This window comes from Lytechinus variegatus, chromosome 5 (assembly GCF_018143015.1).
Source record: "Lytechinus variegatus isolate NC3 chromosome 5, Lvar_3.0, whole genome shotgun sequence".
Lineage (NCBI taxonomy): Eukaryota > Metazoa > Echinodermata > Echinoidea > Temnopleuroida > Toxopneustidae > Lytechinus > Lytechinus variegatus.
Window position 1 is genome coordinate 46,034,239 of NC_054744.1, and position 23,455 is coordinate 46,057,693.

Consider the following 23,455-nt stretch of genomic DNA (forward strand, 5'->3'; position numbering starts at 1 on the left):
AGCGCAGGCGGTTTAACCAAGAATTAATGTTCGAAGTTTCAGTCAGATTGCATCATTCATTTTTTTTTATGGGCATTAAAGTTGGTGTCCCCCGGGTCCCGCTGTGTAAACAGCGGACGTAATGCGCCAATTTTTTTGAGGAGTCTAAATAAATGAAAGTCATATGCCTTAAGCTAAAGGCGGGGGTCGGCTATGGTGCTGATTCCATGCACCCCCAAGATTTCCTGGGGGCCCCCATGAAATCTTGGGGGCATGGGATCAGCACCCTAGCCAACCGGAGCCCGGACAAAATTCCAATTGAAACCCGTTGAACTTCAATTGGTTTCTTGTAGATTTTATGATTTATTTTAATTTGCTATAATAAAAACAGAAAAAAAAAAACTTCAATTTGGATTAAATTGGTGTCAATTGGTTTTAATAGGTTCAATGGGTCGATCGAAAACCAATTGAGGTCCTATTTTAGGGTCAATTAGATGAACTAACCCCATTAGAGATCAATGTTGGGACCAACTGAAAACCAATACCAATTGAATTTCCATTTTTTTTTAATTTGGATTCAATTGTTATTAATGGGTTTCAATAGGTTCAATGGGTCCCGGCAATGGGTCCAAGATTAGATACCAATTGAGATCCTTTTGTAGGGACAATTGATCAAACTGGCCGCCGTAAAAGACCCATTGAATTTTCAATTGCATGGTTTCAATTGGTTTTCATTTGGATTCAATTGGTATCAATTTGTTTCAATAGGTCCAATGGGTCCAAATTAGTATACCAGTCGAGTTCCTATTGTAGGGCCATTGGTCTCAATTTGGCAAACTGGCCCCATTAGAATGCAAAGGGGGACCAATTGATGTTTAATGGGGCCAATTGATCCTCCGGCATTAACCATCCTCCTCATCAACCCTGGATGCCATCCTCTTCATAAATACCATTGTATCACCATCCTCCTCATCACTATACCAATATCACCATCGATCCCCCTCATCATTAGCATGCATCCTCTACCTAATTATCATCATCATCATCCTCATCATTAACAGGGCCATAGCCAGAATCATTTTGTTGGGGGGTGTACCAGCTAAATTTGCCAACTATAATTAATAATAATATTATAATAATAATTATTATAATAATATAGCATAATAATACATGTAGTGACGATATTTTTATATACAGTGACAATAATGATATAATCTATGATAATAAAATTTACAGTACTCTATGCCTCATTTTCCGTATGTCAGATGTCTTACATTAGCTTCATAATTATATTTTAAAAACACAATTCCATTTTTATTTCTCAATGTGAACCTTCCACTTTGCGATTTAATTCTATATCCCAATCTCAACCTTCTCCACAACTTATAAATTTGTTTATTGAATTTAGTGCATGTATTTCAGTTATCATTACCATATTATAGTTTTTTATAAATATCTTTGGAAATAATTTTGTAACGTGCTCTCATCTAGAATTACCTTGTAAGTGCAATATACCAACATCAATTAATTAATTGTTACTTTATATTATTTGACTATTTCATTTCACTTATGTAACTATGAAATTTATGCTTACATTGTAATCTTTGTTTGTATCAGTCTCCCAACCAGGCGCGCCGGAACACTTTCAGTTTTGGGGGGGCAAAATCCCGAAGGGGGCACAATATTTTTGACAGCATGAGATACCGAAGCGATCGAGCGGGAGAGGGCGTGGGAACCCCCCCCCCCCCCCCGGTAAGGACTTTGTGTAAAAATGTAGTTTAAAAGTTACGTTTCTAAGAGAATTCAAAAATAAATTTCTTGAGAATTAAACATAGAATTCACTACGAAAGACTATACTCAGAGTTTATGAGAACCTATGAAATCTACGCGCAAAACGATCGCTTAATTCGAAATGTGGTTTTCGTGTCTGATCAATTAAATTACCTAATACGCTTATATTGACTCAAAATACTAGCAATTACATTTTTCATGCAATATCCTTTCAGAAATATTTATTTATGTACATTTACATACACAGACGACGCGAGAGAGCACAGTTATCATAAGTTTCAAGGAGTGTATTAAGCAGAAGAAGCGTAACAACAGAAACAAAATACATTCTAATGAATGTCTTTTTAAATTCTATTTAAATCATTTCTGACCTCAGCATTGGAGATCGAGAGTCCCTGATTATCCATGCATAGGCAAAACGTTTCATATTTTGTAACTGGAGGAAAAAGAAATATGACCTGCTAAATTATTGTCTAACAATTGAAAACTTTTCTGAAAGTTTAAAACATTACTCGTTTCATGCGTTTCCTTTGGCATGTTTTGTATGGCTGGGAAGCACTTTTGGATGACCCCTTCAAAATCTTCTTTTTTCTTTACATATTTTCTGGGGAAATTGTGACCATAACTAGGAAATAATGAATATCAAATTCCAGGAAATATTCATTTGTAAATAATCATGAATTAACAAACTACGGCAGTTCATAATGTACATTATGTAACATTATTTAGAAGAAAACAATTACATTCCAACAGCGGATGTGGTTGACGGTACACCATGTGGAGTTTTCGAAAAAGTGGATAGAGGAAGAAGTGAAATTGATAGGGGAGTGGACAGTTGATAGTCGAGTAATTTTTTGTTCAAATGAGCGTAGTCCTGATAAAGACAGTAAACCAAAAGGTTGAAGACTTGAAGAGGCTTGATTAGTTGATAAATGAGTACTCCTGCTCTGCACTCCATTCGCCGACTCAAGCGAGCATCTTCTCATTTATCCAATAAGCAACTACTCAATCCTTTATAACTCTTTAAACTTTTCGGTTTTACAGCTATTTTCAGATTCCATATGTTGCTCGAGTAACTAGCATTCACGCGCGTTGGTGATATCGGGTCCGGGGAGCGTTTCATGAAAGGACTTGTAGGACGTTTTATCCGACGAGTCCTGTTTTATCCAACAGTTACTATGGTAACAATGCTTCTCAACCAATCAGAATACAGGAAAGTTGTCAGATCTTACAACTTGTCGGACGAAAATATTGATGAAACACCACCCCGGTCTGAGCGTTTCTGGGCGACCGCGCGTTTGTTAGCCGACATGCACAGCCAGCATGCATTGGTGAACCACTTTCAATTTGCCATTCGGTTTTAGTCTGAAATGTATTCATTAAAAGGTTAAACGTTATCACACTGTAATAAGATGGAAAAGGGGCTTATCAAAGGTATATTTCACAGAGGGACATGTTCGTCAAAAGACGCAAGGCTTACTTTGATGTGTAATTGCCCCGTCAGGGGCGAATTTTTTTCATTTTTGACAAAAGAAATGACAATTCTTAGGCAGAAAAGTGCCGTCATCGTTTACTTTTGTCCTTAAATAATATCATTTTTCTACTTTTAGGGGGGCACATTGGGGGGGCAAAATCTCGTTTTGCCCCCCCAAAATTTTCTTTGGGGGGGCAAGTGCCCCCCCTGCCCCCCCGCTTCCGGCGCCCTTGCTCCCAACTGTTTTAACAAGGAAGTATTGTGTACAATAAACCGAAATGAATGAAAAAAAAAATATTGCGTGACAGCGCCAATTCGAGCACAGGGGGAGTCTGATTTGGAATGTCCCCCCCTACAATAATCACATGTAAAAAGATTTTGAATTTTTGGAATTAAATTACTGGCATTTGGTCCCATTTGGTGAATACTTTAAAGGGGAAGTTCACCCTGAAAAAAACTTTGTTGTAAAAATAGCAGAAAAATTAGTAAAAAATATTGGTGAAGGTTTGAGGAAAATCCGTTGGAAAGTAAGAAAGTTATTAGAGTTCAAAGTTTTGGATTTGTGACGTCATAAACGAGCAGCTGCTCCATGTGTTATGTAATATAAAATGCATGAATTTCAAATTTTTTATGGTTCCTGATGACTTAATTTTGTTTTCTATTCATGATCGGGTGTGAAATGATTTGTCTATTGATATATAAAAGAGAGAGTCAAAAGGGGCCTAAGCTTTCGATCCTAGCAGAATCTTCGTCGGAGGCAAAAATAAAAGATACAGTGAAAACCATTTTCAATTTTCTGAGAAAATGACATTTCTTTGATTTTTTACCATTCGCTATGTATGAATGCTGCTCGCATATGACGTCACAAATCAAATAATTGAAATTCTAATAATTTTTTAATTATTTGATGAATTTTTCTCAAATTTTTTCTCCTTTGGAAGTGCATAGAGACATTATTCATAATTGTGATAAGCGCTATGCAAGAACTGTTTATTATTATTACTATCATTATTAGTAATCATGATTATCATACACATTTCACGAGCGCAAAGTGCGAGCTGAAGATATAAGAAATTCGTATTCGATTTTTTTATATGCAGACCTTGAAATGGGGCAATCACTTTAAGTAGAAGCATATGTCACTACATAAAACAATAATAACTCGAAGTGCGATTAAATATATTTGGTGCATATTGACTTGAAAACAGGACGTTTTAGTACAACATGATTATATTATACCTCGTTAAATCGACAATGCGAGTAAATAGACCCTGAGCAAATAATGTTTCATAAAGTTATGAAAAATATGTAATGTAACATAACATATGTAATATAATATAACATTATAATGTACAATAATTTCTTCTTTCCCACTACGTTTCATTATTCTCCCTCTTTTTCTCCCGTTTTTTTTTGGGGGGGGCACTGATATAACCCTATGAATTAATAATATCGAAATCAAAGATTTGTTAATTTTTAATTGACCTTCTGTGCAAGACGTCTCTACTACTAAAATTTCAAGAGTGTTATTGCTAACATGTATTTTCTTTCAGTCATTAAAAATGTTACAGAAATTATTGAAGTTACCTTTATCTTGTATGTTATTCTATATCATAATATTTAACGTCTTGGTTTTGATGACCAAGTTGTTAGCAAGCGATTTAAGTCGGCAGTATCTGTAAGGTCCTTTTCACACAGTTCAGGAGTAGCAGGTTGTCCAGTCGCCGGTCTCCCATGATTGATCTAACACTTATAATTGGTGCTGTCATGAGAAGCTTGTATAACTTAGAAGGTCTTTGTGTTTTTTGCCAACTGCAAACTTGTAGAAAAGTCTACAAGTTGTAGACTTGTCTTCATGAATTTGTCAACTGCAGAGTTACCAGTTTTTAAAGTCTTGTGTTCTGTTCTTTTCAGATCTGAAACGGGGCAGTACTTGTACATCATTTGGCTGACTGGTAGAGTGTAAAGTGTTCTGCCACTTTAATAGGCCCACTTTATAAATTGCCAACTATACTTTGGCTTTGATTATTCAATTTAAACCTTGGAAATTCATCCCACCCCATATTTATTTACCTAGTCTCGCCTCTAATTTTACAAAACTAATGTGTTTGTTAAATCGTCAACAATAAGTGGTATAATTTGGATAATTTGCAAACTCATAAGCTTGTTTATATTGGAGGAGGCCCTGGGCTTACTTTGTGCGTTATTGAAGCTCTATCTGTTTTGTCCTTTGTATTTTGCCAACTAGTAGGGCTCTAAGCCTGGCAACATGGACTTGGATTTGTCAACTGGTTGTCTTTACTCTATAAGTCGTAACCATGGAGCTATTAATAGATCTATGTCGTAACCTTCTTCGAAGTTAGTACCCCTATATTTCTCTCCTCTTTCTTTCTTTCTTTCTTTCTTCCTTTCTTTCCCTCTTTCTTTTTCTCCCCTATCCTCCATTTTGCCGACTGGTACATGATTTTGCCGACTGCCATGAATGTTGGGGAGGGGGGTGTCACACCCCCCCCCTCTCTAGCTACGGCCCTGATTCATTAATACCATTATCACCATCCTCATCCTCCTCATTAATACCATTATCACCATCCTCCTCCTCATCATTAATACCATTATCACCATCCTCCTCCTCATCACCAATACAAAGACCATCCTCCTCGCCAATAATACTATGTTATCAGCTAGCATCCTACTCACTCATCATCATTTATTATCAACATCTCCTCATCATTATCATCATAAAAAAATATCACTATCCTCCTCATCAATTACACCATTATCACCATCCTCATCATCATCCTCGATACCTTTATCCCCGTCCTCATTATTATTGATATCACCAACCTCCTCATATAGTATCACCATCCTCCTTCTCATCATTACCACCATCCTCCTCCTCCTCATTAATATCATTATCACTATCCTCATCATCATCCTCCATACCATTATCACCATCTTCATCATCATCCTCCATACCATTATCACCATCCTCCTCCTCCTCATCATCAATACCAGTATCATCATCCTCCTCCTCATCATCAATACCATTATCACCATCCTCCTCCTCATCAATACCATTATCACCATCCTCCTCATCATCAATACCAATCTCACCATCCTCCTCATCATCAATACCAATCTCTCCATCCTCCTCATCATTAATACCATTATCACCATCCTCCTCATCATCAATACCAATCTCACCATCCTCCTCATCATCAATACCAATATCACCATCCTCCTCATCATTAATACCATTATCACCATCCTCCTCCTCCTCATTAATACCAATATCACCATCCTCATCATCATCATTAATACCAATATCTCCATCCTCCTCATCATCAATACCAATCTCTCCATCCTCCTCATCATCAATACCATTATCACCATCCTCATCATCATCAATACCAATCTCACCATCCTCCTCATCATCAATACCAATCTCTCCATCCTCCTCATCATCAATACCAATCTCTCCATCCTCCTCATCATCAATACCAATCTCACCATCCTCCTCATCATCAATACCAATCTCTCCATCCTCCTCATCATTAATACCATTATCACCATCCTCCTCCTCATCATTAATACCATTATCACCATCCTCCTCATCATCAATACCAATCTCTCCATCCTCCTCATCATCAATACCAATATCTCCATCCTCATCATCATCATCAATACCAATCTCTCCATCCTCCTCATCATCAATACCAATCTCACCATCCTCCTCATCATCAATACCAATCTCTCCATCCTCCTCATCATCAATACCAATCTCACCATCCTCCTCATCATCAATACCAATCTCACCATCCTCCTCCTCATCATTAATACCATTATCACCATCCTCCTCATCATCAATACCAATCTCTCCATCCTCCCCATCATCAATACCAATCTCTCCATCCTCATCATCATCAATACCAATCTCACCATCCTCCTCATCATTAATACCAATCTCACCATCCTCATCATCATTAATACCAATCTCTCCATCCTCCTCATCATTAATACCATTATCACCATCCTCCTCATCATCAATACCAATCTCTCCATCCTCCTCATCATCAATACCAAACTCACCATCCTCCTCATCATCAATACCAATCTCTCCATCCTCCTCATCATTAATACCATTATCACCATCCTCATCATCATCATCAATACCAATCTCTCCATCCTCCTCATCATCAATACCAATCTCACCATCCTCCTCATCATCAATACCAATCTCTCCATCCTCCTCATCATTAATACCATTATCACCATCCTCCTCATCATCAATACCAATCTCTCCATCCTCCCCATCATCAATACCAATCTCTCCATCCTCATCATCATCAATACCAATCTCACCATCCTCCTCATCATTAATACCAATCTCACCATCCTCATCATCATTAATACCAATCTCTCCATCCTCCTCATCATCAATACCAATATCACCATCCTCCTCATCATTAATACCAATCTCACCATCCTCCTCATCATCAATACCAATCTCTCCATCCTCATCATCATCATTAATACCAATCTCACCATCCTCCTCATCATTAATACCAATCTCACCATCCTCATCATCATTAATACCAATCTCTCCATCCTCCTCATCATTAATACCATTATCACCATCCTCCTCCTCATCATTAATACCATTATCACCATCCTCCTCATCATCAATACCAATTTCTCCATCCTCCTCATCATCAATACCAATCTCTCCATCCTCATCATCATCAATACCAATCTCACCATCCTCCTCATCATAAATACCAATCTCACCATCCTCATCATTAATACCAATCTCACCATCCTCCTCCTCATCATTAATAACATTATCACCATCCTCCTCATCATCAATACCATTATCACCATCCTCCTCATCATCAATACCATTATCACCATCCTCCTCATCATCAATACCAATCTCTCCATCTTCCTCATCATTAATACCAATCTCACCATCCTCCTCCACATCATTAATACCATTATCACCATCCTCCTCATCATCAATACCAATCTCTCAATCCTCCCCATCATCAATACCAATCTCTCCATCATCCTCATCATTAATACCAATCTCACCATCCTCCTCCTCATCATTAATACCATTATCACCATCCTCATCATCATCAATACCATTATCACCATCCTCCTCATCATCAATACCATTATCACCATCCTCCTCATCATCAATACCAATCTCTCCATCTTCCTCATCATTAATACCAATCTCACCATCCTCCTCCACATCATTAATACCATTATCACCATCCTCCTCATCATCAATACCAATCTCTCCATCCTCCCCATCATCAATACCAATCTCTCCATCCTCCTCATCATTAATACCATTATCACCATCCTCCTCCTCATCATTAATACCATTATCACCATCCTCCTCATCATCAATACCAATCTCTCCATCCTCCCCATCATCAATACCAATCTCTCCATCCTCCTCATCATCAATACCAATCTCACCATCCTCATCATCATCAATACCATTATCACCATCCTCATCATCATTAATACCAATCTCTCCATCCTCCTCATCATTAATACCATTATCACCATCCTCCTCCTCATCATTAATACCATTATCACCATCCTCCTCATCATCAATACCAATCTCTCCATCCTCCTCATCATCAATACCAATCTCACCATCCTCATCATCATCAATACCAATCTCACCATCCTCCTCATCATTAATACCAATCTCACCATCCTCCTCATCATTAATACCATTATCACCATCCTCCTCATCATCAATACCAATCTCTCCATCCTCCCCATCATCAATACCAATCTCACCATCCTCCTCATCATTAATACCAATCTCACCATCCTCCTCATCATCAATACCAAACTCACCATCCTCCTCATCATCAATACCAATCTCACCATCCTCATCATCATCAATACCAATCTCACCATCCTCATCATCATTAATACCAATCTCACCATCCTCCTCCTCATCATTAATACCAATATCACCATCCTCCTCATCATCAACACCAATCTCTCCATCCTCCTCATCATCAATACCAATCTCACCATCCTCCTCATCATTAATACCATTATCACCATCCTCCTCATCATCATTAATACCATTATCACCATCCTCCTCATCATCAATACCAATCTCTCCATCCTCCCCATCATCAATACCAATCTCTCCATCCTCCTCATCATCAATACCAATATCACCATCCTCCTCATCATCAATACCAATCTCTCCATCCTCCCCATCATCAATACCAAACTCTCCATCCTCCTCATCATCAATACCAATCTCACCATCCTCCTCATCATCAATACCAATCTCTCCATCCTCCTCATCATCAATACCAATCTCTCCATCCTCCTCATCATCAATACCAATATCACCATCCTCCTCATCATCAATACCAATCTCTCCATCCTCCCCATCATCAATACCAATCTCACCATCCTCCTCCTCATCATCAATACCATTATCACCATCCTCCTCATCATCAATACCAATCTCACCATCCTCATCATCATCAATACCAATCTCTCCATCCTCCTCATCATCAATACCAATATCACCATCCTCATCATCATCAATACCAAACTCACCATCTTCCTCATCATCAATACCAATATCACCATCCTCCTCATCATCAATACCAAACTCACCATCCTCCTCATCATCAATACCAATCTCTCCATCCTCCCCATCATCAATACCAATCTCTCCATCCTCCTCATCATCAATACCAATCTCTCCATCCTCCTCATCATTAATACCAATCTCACCATCCTCCTCATCATCAATACCAATCTCTCCATCCTCCTCATCATTAATACCATTATCACCATCCTCCTCATCATCAATACCAATCTCTCCATCCTCATCATCATCATTAATACCAATCTCACCATCCTCCTCATCATCAATACCAATCTCACCATCCTCATCATCATTAATACCAATCTCTCCATCCTCCTCATCATTAATACCATTATCACCATCCTCCCCCTCATCATAATACTATTATCAACATCCTCCTCCTCATTGATATGAATATCATCATGATCAATATTACCATCAACATTGTCATCATCTTTATAAATACCATCATCATAATATTATTGATAACCTGATTCCGATAAAATTCAAAGCCAAAACAAAGTCATGACTAATTCAACTTCTTGACTTGATTTATTACAAACTACCAATGCATTTATAGATTGGTAGTTCACAACATGTCATAAAACATACACAAAATGAACAACCAACAGTAGCACAAAACATGAATACACATTATCCAATGTAAGGTTACTGTATGAAGTACATAAAATGAATAGTCTGTGCTTGAAATTTCTTCCATCCCTTTTCTTTTTTCTTCCACATTGTGCTAATGAAATCCATCATACATGTCTTAGCATCACATACATGACAGTGTATTTGTACACCATGCAGGTATAACTACTTTTCAAGGGACTAAGCTATCATCTAAAAAAAATTATCTCTCTCTCTCTGTAAAGCAGACAATTCACCCCCTCTTCTCATATAAACATAAATAAACAAAAAAAATTGTTTAAAAAAAAATGACCGAAAAAAAATTAAGCCAACCCAACCTCTCATTGTTGGAAAAGTGAAAAATGTTTTCCAGTTATTCATTAAACATCATTTATGGTAAAATAGAAAAAAAAACATGCAAAGGACTATTCTCCAAATGACCTGATATTCAAAACAAGACAAAGAGCTGAAAAGTTCAGGTTGAAAATTTGCATGCAGTCTTAAACATGTATTTTGAATTTGCAGCAAAACAGTCAATATCTCAATCGTTCTGGTGATTACATGATATCAACATACACTAAATCTTTCGTACATTTTTATCAAAATTTCCCTTATTTTTGGTGACGACAAAGTGTGTTTATCTTTAAAACTCTGCTTTAACTGATTTTTTTCTTTCTATTACAACAAATTTGTTCAGTTGGGAAAAGAAGTCATAAATAGGTCATCAGAAATGTACATGAATTATTTACTCACTTCATCCACGGACCTACAGCAACTTTGTAATGGGTCCATGCTTCATCGCAGTCTTCTAGTTCTGATTTTTCATAGCAATTTAATACTAAAATGTGTCAATAAAAGTTTTCTCAGCAAAAAGTTATTCAAATAACAGTTTGAAAGGTCTCGAGAGGTCACATGTGGTCACCTTTTACATTTGACATGTTTCCTTCAACTTTGGTGACTTAATCAGGCATCTATTATGAAAGACCCAAGATATCTTCTTGGCCAAATCAAATTCACCAAAAGTCTACACAAAATCTTTCAATTTCACTTAACAAAATGCAAAAGCATCCAAATGACAAGCTCCCTCGCTTTCAATTTTTTATTAAAAAAACGCTTACTCTCCTGCCCCCAGCCCACTATAAAAATTTCTGCATACAGCTATAAAGTTACATTAATCATGGGAAGTTATTAATTACACAGGAGAGCATCTTGTGCTTATATTTCAACCAGAAGTGCCTGAAATGAATGAAAAAATTACCAAAAATTTCAATGGGGAAACCCACTTTGCTTTTCATGATTCACCAAAAATAGACTACCATGTGGCTTGTGCTTGTATTCATCTTATTCTCAATTGTCAAGGAAATATTCCATCCATGTTTGTTTATACATGTGTCTAACATATTAACATATTCTACATTTCACTTTGACCAAATGAAAACGCCCACCTCATTTTCTGTGCACATAATATGGAACAATCAATGACTGGAAGTGTGATGCTTGAAAAAGGTGCTATTACACATTACAAAAAATATATAGATCTGGGGAGCATTTCATGAATGGACTTGTCGGACGTTTTATCCGACAAGTCCTGTTTTATTCGACAGTTACCATAGAAACGGTGACTCTCAGCCAATCAGAATGAAGGAAAGATGTCAGATCTGACAACTTGTCGGACAAAAATGTTGATGAAACGCTCCCCAGATGATACGCATTGTCAAATCAATGTTTTCGCCTGTACATACTGTAATCCTGAATACATCTGTGTTCTCTCGGACATGTATCTTTGATAAATTAATTCACGAATATAGACCATTAAAGCTGGAGTGAAAATGAAGTAAAGTGCTAACCAATTCAACATTTTCAAAAATTTATTTTAATAACTGAAAGTAAGAAAGAATTACCTTAATTCAGATTACGCCTTTTCAAAACTTTTTAAGACAAAAAATCTGACGTAAACTATTCTTTTCATTAAAATACATCATTCCTGTCCATGCAAAAGCCTAATCTTTGAAGTATACACAGTGAAACTTCGTAAGAACTCTTTAAAAAATCACAACATCTGACCAATTTTCAATATTTAAAATTACTTATTTTTCACCAAGGATTATACAATACCCAAGGAATTTTTAGACATACATATGGCCAATTTTTTTAGCCTATCCTGTACTTCCATGTTCTTTTCTTTTTTTTGAGTGGTATTGATCAGGATTTCATTTTCTTTTCCAAAGATCATCTGCATACAAAGCAATCCCTGAAAACTGGAGTAAATAGAAGCAATAAAGTGGATTGAGGTACATGTGTCATTCTCCCTTTTTGTTTCTTTCTAGGTGTTATAGGATTTTTCTAGGCCTTCTTCACAATCAATGTTACCATGGGTCACATTACACATAGCAAAAGGCCTAGAGAATCTAGCATGAACAGAGATATTGAAGTGCAATAGAAAGAGAGGGATGCTCTTGAGCCTGCAGAGAAATCAGGGATGTTGAGTTTGGTAGTTCAGAAAAAAAACCTCCAATCGAGCCAAGGCCGAGGCCAAGAAATTCTTGTCAGGCCGGCCTGACTACATGCCTGAAAATCAGATCCATCATAGCACCACTAGGGGTAAAGGTGAATTTGCCAAAGTAAAATCTCTTAGCAAGTAATTGGGCCAAAAAATTACATTTTGCAGGATCTGAACCAGGTGACAAACACGATACAGGCAATTGTAATTAACAGTTTATGGCCAACCATGTACAAAAAAATGTATAAATTATTTCAACTATTTATCGTATCTCTCTATGTTAAAGGGGATATGGTCTAAACAATAGTTCCAACTAACTGTAACTATTCCACACAGTTGTTATGGATGGGCTATATATGCAACTATGTAAGTACGAATCCATGTCTATCTTTGTTGCGATAGAAATTCCAAAGCAATCATAAAAACTTGTGAAAACTCTTACTCAATTAATAAAGAAAATACTTGAGATTACAGCGAGGGAAGAATACGATGTGACATTTGTGAACTGGTGTAGACATATAATCACATAACGTAAGTAATAAAAGAGATATATTTGTGCAGGCAAATATAAACAAGAAATACGAGGTAATGTTACTAGAATGGCAAGAAAAGAAGGTAAAAGGAGACATATGGACGACTTTAGGTCTTATCAGACCTTATCACCATTCATTGAGGATCACTACCTTGTTATTCACACATTGGGATAGATAGCAACAGGTAATTCAGATGTTATCACCACAGTTTATGATCCTCATAGACAGTATTGCGACATATCATATAATACTTGTTGTGACGTATGTTACAATGCAAATAATAGCATGTTGTGCACTGAGAGGCATAATTCAGTCAAATCACAGTGATAAATCATACTTTATATCACCGCTTGTTATCCGTACGACAAACACGGTTTGAAGGGGTGATTAATTGATTGATTGCCACTCATGATGTACTTACATCTATCTATCAAAAAGATGATATGTCACCGCTGGCTAGTGGCAATAACATCTGGGTTTTTTTTTACAAAGATTGAAGTATGACTTAGAGTTGCACTTAAATGTTGGTGTGTACGATACGCAACGTGTAATCTTATTGATCAATGGGCAGTAGTGCGCGTCCTCTTGGCATGATCTGAAGAATGCGATCATGTCTTTTATACTGTACACAACCAGGCCTTTAAGTGCGACTCTAAGTCATACATAAATCTTTGTGAAACACCCCTCTTGAAAGGGGGTTAGAAACACTGGTCACACTTTGTGATGTCAATGTACTAGAACAACAGTGGAATGTCTCACAAATCTGATGGACTACTGGAACAATGTTTTCGGTGTATGTCATCTCCATTGTGGTGTAAGATTTAGCAAAAGAAAGGATCAACAGTGATGTCACAGCCCTATGAAATGATCCCCAGGGGGTGTTTCACAAAAACTTAAGTATGACTTATGCGTCGCACGTAAATGCCTAGTTGCATGCAGAATAAAAGGCATGACTGCATTCTTCAGATCATGCGAAGAGGATGCGCACTACTGCGCATTGATCAATAAGATTGCGCATTTCATATATGTGCAAGTCGGCATTTAAGTGCAACTCCAAGGGGGTGCTGCAAGAAAGTAATGCAATCGCAAATATTCAGTAGCAATTTTACAATTGATTGATCACTTTTAACTATAGCAAATCATATTACACTCCTTGTTTCATGGAGCAGATTAGCAATCAATCGCAAATTTGCAATTAATTGCATGGCATATGCTTGATTTTGGGAACGGAAATAGACTTGCAATTGATCGCAAGTTTCTTGCAACGCCCCATAAGTCATAGTAAAATCTTTGTGAAACATCCCCCTGATTGAGAAGGACTGGATTTATGAGCATCCAAGATGACTGCATCATGGAAAATTGAAAATAAGAAGTGACAATTTAAATTGGATTCCATATCTGCATATTCAAAGAATCATTTCCTGTATTTATGACCCTGTACAAAATAAAGTACAAAAAAAATCATGCAAATTTGCTTTTGCACCTCAATCTAACTGCATGTCGCTCCCTTTTCTTTCCAAAATGAAATTTCAGTACCAAGGGTCATTAATGAAAAAATTCTAAATGATCAAAAGTAAAATTCACATTGCATAAAAGTAGTGTCATTTTTATTTTTCAGCCATTGATTGTGAAGAAAATTTGAATCTTGAATTTTACTATATCAAGCACATTCTTTCAGTCCTTTTTTTTTGTGGGGGGAGGACCCTTTGAACACCTAATTAAGAATTCACTGATGACATACATGAAAGCTACATACAATGATCATATCCTGAAAATTTCAGCCCATTCCTTAATTGAAAAGTTACTTTACATCAAAAAGATATGTTGATATTTTATTTTGATCAGGCATCCAATCAAAAAAGAATGTGCTTGTAAGATCATAAACTACATCAAATAAAGCTTTTTCATTATTATCAACACCATGAAGGTTTTCGGACAGACAAGTTTTTACTATGGAGTAATCACATGGAAAAGTGACAGACACTTGCGGGGATATATGAAAACTTTGGGAGCTTTAAGATCTCAAAAAATTACATTTAATGATCAAAATTAAGTAAACTGATACTGCGTTTCAATTTAGCTGTTCTTTTCCTTTCCTTACCACAAAAGCTGGAATAAAAAAAATATATAATAATGATGATATGAATAACAAGAATAAAAATGAAAATAATAATAATCAAATAGAGAATAATACTTGTCTTGCTCAGTTTTAATTTCCATGAGGGCTATGCAATAACAGCAATTGATCTACCTTTTTCCTCTGATGGCGACTGTCCAAAAATTAAAATAAAACAAAATAAGAAACAACTGTTATCTTTTCAGAAAATAATAGCTGATGGAATCCCTTCTATTTTGTTTGACTTCAATGCCCTTAACAGACCACAAAGTCCAATTGCCAGGCCAATCTTCAACGCAGAAAAAAACCAACTACTAATATATAGCAACACAGTTTGGTGCTAATAACTTGGTGTTTGCATTAGTACAAGATGTTAATGCATACACTTCAAGCACCAAAACTTGGATGTCCAACCGATCGATGTTTTCAATGAACAGAGACATACTTTTCAACACCCGTCTCGATGCACTATGAAGATTGCAAGAAACATATCTGAATTGGCTCCCTAGATCATGAATAAAGGTCTTCTCTTCTTCATTCTCAGTCTATTTCCCTCCAATGATATCAAATGATCAGTTTCTCCTGCCTCCACCGCCTCCTTTGCGACCCTGTAATATCAGGTGAGGAGAGACATTATAAGAATATAAACAAATAAGACATCAACATTCTTACAATATAATGAGTACACAGACACAGTTTATGCTGAAGCTTTATAATACAAACAAGCAATGGGGGGTTGAATCTTCATATCTTTCTATATCAAGTGCAACTATCTTTTGGAAAGCATGAATGAATATTTGTATCATTTAAGAAATTCCCAAATCAGAGAGTTGACCCTGCATTTGAATTCAACAAACACTATCCAACTTTTTAGTGAAAAATAGTTGATTTTCAAGGATATGATTTCGGAGTTATCTGAAAAATATCAATTATCTTATTTTTATTGTCATAGTTATCAGAGATGAGATGTGACATTGGTTTACCCCCCCCCCCCCCCACCCCCCTCCTGGCTATAAATAGGGTCCAGATAACCCGGCTCTATGTTAACACTGCATACTTTTGACCTGCATGCTTGTCCATGAGTGTAGAGCTGCGCACTTTGATCAACCACAAGAGCACCTACAAAATTTGTCATCAGAATTTCAGAATAAACTTTCCTGAATTCTGACCTAGAAATAAAATCTATCCTTGAGACATGACTTACCTTTCTTCCACCATCTCCTCCCCACCATGATGCGTTCTTACTCCTTTCTCGGTTCCTATTCCTAGGGCAGTTTGTTTTCCGGTGTCCTATATCACCACAGACGAAGCATCCTTGTCTACCATCATCACCTCGTACATTACCTCCCATGTACCTCCCATGGTCTCTCTCACTAGACAAACAAATAAAAGAAAATTAGCTGACGTTAGTCCATAAAGATGATTGTGGGTGTCCCTACCCAATGCAAGCTTTTGCCGTCCTCCTATTGAAATTCCTCTTGCGGTTTCGTATTAAACTTCAATGATAACATTTCAGTGTGCAGTCTTAGCCCATCAGAGGAATTAAAAAGGCTTATAAATTTTGAAATTCTTGAGTTTTCCCTTTGTTTTTCCACAACTAGCCAGCTTAGTTCCTCTTCACATGCGACTGAAACTCCATTTACTTGAATGAGGCAGCTTGGGTACATGAACCCCCACCTCTCTCAATAATGGATTCAAAATATGACAGCTAAAGCTGTCAAGCCAACAATTTGGGTGTAGTCCCATACATGTTTATTTTTGTGCAGTACATGTGAAATTTAATAATATAGTGCCATCTATCAAGAAATAATCTATTCCCAGGTGCACTTTGAAATGATTCATGTGAGGCTAATTCTGAAGACTTGGACGCACATACAGCAGAGAAAATCAAATCCTTCTTCGCTGATGTAAACGCCGATAAACTGGTGTGAGGACAACAGCAGATATACCACCACTTGACAGAAATGCCTTGCCTGAATATCTCCCTTCAGCTCAACACGCTAAGCAGGTTAACGTGTGGCTAGGTATATAATTATTTGTAGCTATCAATGATTACACATAAATTATTTGTTAAGGGCCTATCCACTACAAGCTTTTGCTTTACTTTAGGTCTATCCACTTAGAATCTGCTTTTATATTGTAATTATGCATAATATTTCGGAATGAGTTGTATGTTTTTCTTTGTATTTTGATTGATTTGTGGAAAATAAAATGAAATGAAAATGAGTTGAAGAGGATCAGACCTGGCAAATCCGGTGGTCCAGATGGGATACCAGGGAGACTTATACGAGAATTCGCCATCTTTCTTGCCACCCCATTATGTCACATTCTTAACCTGTCATACGCAACTTGCAGTGTCCCATCTTGTTGGAAGAAAGCTATTCTGGTACCTTTGCCCAAGGAATCTCCGCCAGTGGCAATTGACAATTTACGCCCTATCTCCTTGACAGATCATTTCGCAAAAATCGCAAAACTATTCATCGCCAAGCAGGTCATCTATAATACTTCAGCAATTCTTGATCCCAAGCAGTATGGATGCCGAACGGGGCTGTCAACTACTCACTACCTTGTCGATTTCATCAACTTCCTTGCGAAGAAGCTGAACTTCCAACCAACATTTCTACTGTTGTCTGCACTGACTTTAAAAAGGCATTCGACCGTGTAAGCCATACAATTGTCATTACGAAGCTGATTGACTTAGGTGTACAGCCTACTGTCATTTCCTGGATATGTGACTTCCTGATGGAGCGCGAGTACAGCGTCCGTTTCCACAACACTTGTTCATCATGGCAACGCGTTGTTGCCGGAGTGCCACAGGGCACATGTCTGGGTCCACTAATTTTCCTTGTTTTGATCGATGACCTTATGCGGGATCTATCGGTAAACCATTGGAAATAGATTGATATGTCTATTGCCTGTTCACGAAAAGCTAGTGACCACCAGGACACATTGCTTGATGCTCTATCATATCTGGAAAACTGGTGTGAGGACAACTATGTTAAACTTAATGCCAAGAAGTGTGTCACATTTGAAGTATCATTTAGTAAAACCACTCGTTCACAACCTAACATTGAATTGTGTCAGGAAACGGTCCAGCAAGTGAATGACACCAAAATCCTTGGAATCACAATTCAGGATAATCTTAGATGGGATAAACATGTAGATGCTATTGTCTCTCGTCTCTTTCAAGTTGAATGCAGTACATGGATGGTTTGCACCTGCTGAACAACGTCGAGAGCTTAGGAAACAACGTGTCTGTGTTGAACCAAGAAGTAGAACTACTAGAATGAAAAACAGTCCTGTTCCTTTTTTCCACAGACTGCTGAATGAATATGGACTGTAAATGAACAAGTGACACTTTTCTGTTGATTGCATGACTTCGAGATATTATTTTTTTTTTGTATTTAACATGTTTTTACAAGTTTTTGGCTTTTGACACTTTTTTAAAAGAAAATTATGTCATCTCATGGTTTCGTTTTACCCTGCACCCCTACTGGTCTCAGATGTATTGGAATATCAACTCTGGCGTAACTAGTTAACGTTTATATTTATATTATTTGGAAAATTGCTAAACCACAATTTGCGTACATAAAGGTTACATACATACTTATTTACCATATAATCAATGAAATGAAAAGCAAAACTACTGGGTTTATGGAATGTAAATTATAACAATAATAAAGAAATACAAAATACCCTTGACAATGCATTTATTATTAAATATTGGCGTTAATTATTGTAATTATATCTTATATAACTTTAACTTATTCATTATATAAGATGTTTCCATTGCTTGATGACTTTATATACATGTACTACTTCTCTCTCCCCCTCTTTCCTCCCCCCCCCCCCCCCTCTCTCTCTCTCTCTACATGCAAAATCTCACATAAATAAGCCTACTCACTGGTTTAACTAATTTTAAGTGCAATTAGGGTCCATATAATTTGATATTCTGTTTTATATACATGCTAGTTTTTCCTTTTTTATTAATAGTAAAGTATTTTATTAATATTAAATGTAAAGTCCTAATGGTTTCCTGTGTACAATTTTGATAGTTTTAACTTTACTCATGATTTTTTATGAATCGAATCTAGTTTAATTTATGCCTTGTTATACCGAAGTAAGAACTTAGCATTTTTTTTTCATGTCAAGTATTTACAGGGTCATTTTCGTGGTGCACTTTGGATGATTGTATTCAAAGTTAATTTTCTACAGGTACCCCATTTGGGGTGCCTGGATATGTATTTATCCTTGCCGAAATTAAGTGCACTGCGAGAGTGACCCCTTAATTTTAATTTAAATTCCTATGTTAATACTGTATATTGCTTATTGTCTTGTAATTGTTTTAATCTGTAATTCATGTTCATTTCAGTTTGTACTGCGAGACATGATGTTTTTAATAAAATCCATTTATCTATCTAAATAATGGAGTAAATTTCTTTATGATTTTGACAACTCCATTGCTTTAAATAAAACAAAAGTTCTTATGCTCATTTTTATGAACATTTCATGTTCACTTTTGAAACAGTTTCAATCATCATTCGAATTGAAAACCAGACATAAATTGTAACACTGATACCACAACCTCTCAATGTACTTCACTGTCTCTCCTCCCAGCCCTACTCCCCACTCCCATCTTTGCTCAATTCTTCATCTTATTGGCCCGTATTCTGAAGTCGGGTTTAAGTTAAACTCAGGTTTAAAGTTGTCGTTAAAGTATGGGAAGCCAAACGTATCAAATTTGTTATTAAGTTGTATGTTTCTTATGTTTACTGTGCTCTTTCCTGATTCATTGATGGTGAATAATTATAATTACAATAATTTGTTTATACTTCCTAGACAATTATGAATGATTTAAGAGCCAAATGAGCTGAAGTATGATGTCTCTACTGTTATTGATTTATGTAACAATTGGCTTGCCATCCTTAAACTACAACTTTAAACCTGAGTCTAAGTTAAACCCGACTTCAGAATACGGGCCTAAGTCTTTACTACCATACCTTTGTTGTTCTTCTACATAAGCCCCTGGTGGGTTGACTGGTTCATTCTGACACACCTCTGACAGAGTAGGAGATGGAACAAAACTCTTTCCCCTAATCAACAAGAAAAATATTGTAAATTGATTACTTTTGATATTCACCATTCAAGGAAAATTCCATATGTACTTCAAAGGGAATATTATCTCAATCAGGGGAACATTTCATCAACACTTCTGTCTGACTGACAAGTTGGCAGATCTGACAACTATTCTTGATCGGCTGGGGATCTCTGTAACCATGGTAACTGTCAGATAAGACGGACTTGTCGGAAATAGCCTTGGTAAAGTCCTTTTATGAAAAACTCCTGGAACAACCAAACTGCGCAGGCGCATGAGAGAGGGGTCACATTTTTCGGTTCTTCAAAGGAGCAAAATCTCCTCTAAATCCATTTTTGGATTTAAATTATTATTTCCCAATTCTGTCTTAGAATTATTTCAAGTTCATCTAACCAACCAATTTTCATTACCATATTGTCAAAGATTGACATTTAATCTGATTTAATTTTAACTTCACGTTGGCTTTTTCAACATAACTGGGCAATTCATCACCATGCAAGACAAGACGTTTCCAGGCGGCCAGACGTGATGTGGTGGCCCACCAAACTTCATTGTTCACTGATTGCTGGATGAGATTGACATTCCATCATCGTTACGCTCACAATAGCATAAACTCACCATAAGCAACATCACCTCACCATGCTAAACTAGGAAGGTTTAAATGAATAGCTAATGATATAACTGATACTAGATATACATGTAACAATATACAAATAGCAAATAGGCATGAGATTTCGCGTGAGGTGATAGAAAGATGCTTTATTCAACTCGGCTAACGCCTCATTGAATAGGGCGTCTCTTTCACCGAATGCGAAATCTTGCACCATTGCATGAATAAGAATATTCGCTATTTGTGTTGTACAACGCCTCGGAATTTGGCGAAAATATTAAAAAAAACAAGAGTTTATCCCTGTAGTAATCTATGAAAAGGGACCAAAAACACTGACATCGAAAAGCAAAATCCCACAAGCGCACATGACCTCAGGCAGCATTGCGCATTTAGGCACCAGGCCAGGCTATGCGCGTATTGCACCTTCATTTGTACTGAGCGAAATGAATTAAATCGTAATTTGACGTCAACTCCTAAAGCGGTGCAACGGTACATTTTGGATGGTACGTCTTTTGTGCAACAATACAAATGTTTGACATTCAGCCTTCCGTTTGCTTGCGTACAACAAGCTAAGTAGGCGTTGTACAATACCAATAATAGAGAGACAGAGGCTGAAAATATGGTCATGCAGAGTTCAAATACATTATGAACTAAAACAGGTGTAGTGGATGAAGTGGCTCTCTCTCTTTCACAAACACAAAAATCAGGACTGTCACTGATACCCCCATAGATAACCCTATGGTACAGTTGACAGGTATGCACATGGTATTTAAGTTTGCTTTTGAGTCACACAATAGGTGGTTTCAGACCAACTTAAAGTTTGTCAGGTCCAGGTATTTTGGTAATGTGAAAGCAAATTACGCAGAATCTCCCTGAAAAAAACCCCACTAAATAGTAGGTACTTGTCAAAATTACGAGAACTTTCGCAGGGATTTTCCAAGGTAGCAGGTATTTTGGTAATGTGAAAGCGAATTACAGAAACTTTTAGCACAGCGTTGTAGTAGGGTGCGGGTGCCGTGGGTGGCTGCTGAGCTAGCGAATTTGAATCTCGCGCCTTGTTTGCCTATCGAACCTTATACTGTGCATGCTCCTAACTTCAGGAACTCATCCCGACAGGTATGTTTCAGGGCGGTTGGAATGTGTGAATAATAAACAGGTATTACCTTGCCTGAAGAAAGTTCTCGTAATTTAACAGGGATTCTTGTGATCGAGGCGGTTTGAAACCACCTTCTGACAAACACCCCTGATGATAAAAGGGATATTACCTTGTAGCAGTGATGATAACATGCCTTGCAGCATCCTGACCTGCACTATCTGATGGTAGGCAGTATAAATCAGCTAGCTCATGAACGAATGCACGTTGGTCTCTGGGCATAGGAGGGAATGTATAGTTCTGGGTTGGATGTTGTGACTGGATAGGAGACAATAGAGAAATTAAAGTTATTGGTTAACAGTGTTATATTTTCAATTTAAAATGGCTCTTTAATATATCTATATATATTGTTTTTTAGTATTTAAATAGTTAAATTGATGAATTCTTCACTGCACTGTGTTGAAACCTATGCTGGCACCACTGATTTGAAATATATTGCACTACTAACTTTCTAAATCTGTCCTAATCCCATCAACTTGGCACAACCATGTACATCCATGAATCAGGTTTAATTCTGAGCTATCTATGGAATCAATGATTGCATCAATGAGTAATGACCTTTATATAACCTTTGACAATGTGACAAACAAATCACATCAGTATACTGTCACTCCAAAATAAACCCATAAGCTAAAATTTAACTTTGATCAATTATTACATTTAAAATGAGCCATAATCTTACCTCTTTATTCACACTGTTTATTAAGTTGGCAAAATCTCTTTCAACATCAGCCACAAAAGGGGGTGACTTCCTATGAAATGGAAACAAAATCATTTCAACAGAGAAAGATTGATCACTTTGGGGGTTTCATAATCAATTTGCAACCAACGTTCGTTATCATGAGAGATTTTTTATAGCGCAACTTTTACATGGATATATTCAGCTGCGCTTGTTCACAGCTCTTTTTACTTAATTCTAAACAGC

General features: G+C 36.9%; 1 protein-coding gene across 1 annotated transcript in view; it reads right to left on the reverse strand.

The window, feature by feature from the left end:
* Window positions 1-15,787: 15,787 nt before the first annotated feature.
* Window positions 15,788-23,455, reverse strand: part of LOC121416287 — a 39,342-nt gene continuing 31,674 nt past the window's right edge. The window contains exons 25-29 of the mRNA XM_041609822.1: window positions 23,213-23,282; window positions 22,643-22,788; window positions 20,673-20,765; window positions 16,877-17,045; window positions 15,788-16,280 (exon numbers count right to left, since the gene is read on the reverse strand). Coding sequence (XP_041465756.1) covers window positions 16,245-16,280; window positions 16,877-17,045; window positions 20,673-20,765; window positions 22,643-22,788; window positions 23,213-23,282 — 514 coding nt within the window. The 3' untranslated portion in view covers window positions 15,788-16,244. The remainder of the gene's footprint in view (window positions 16,281-16,876; window positions 17,046-20,672; window positions 20,766-22,642; window positions 22,789-23,212; window positions 23,283-23,455) is intronic.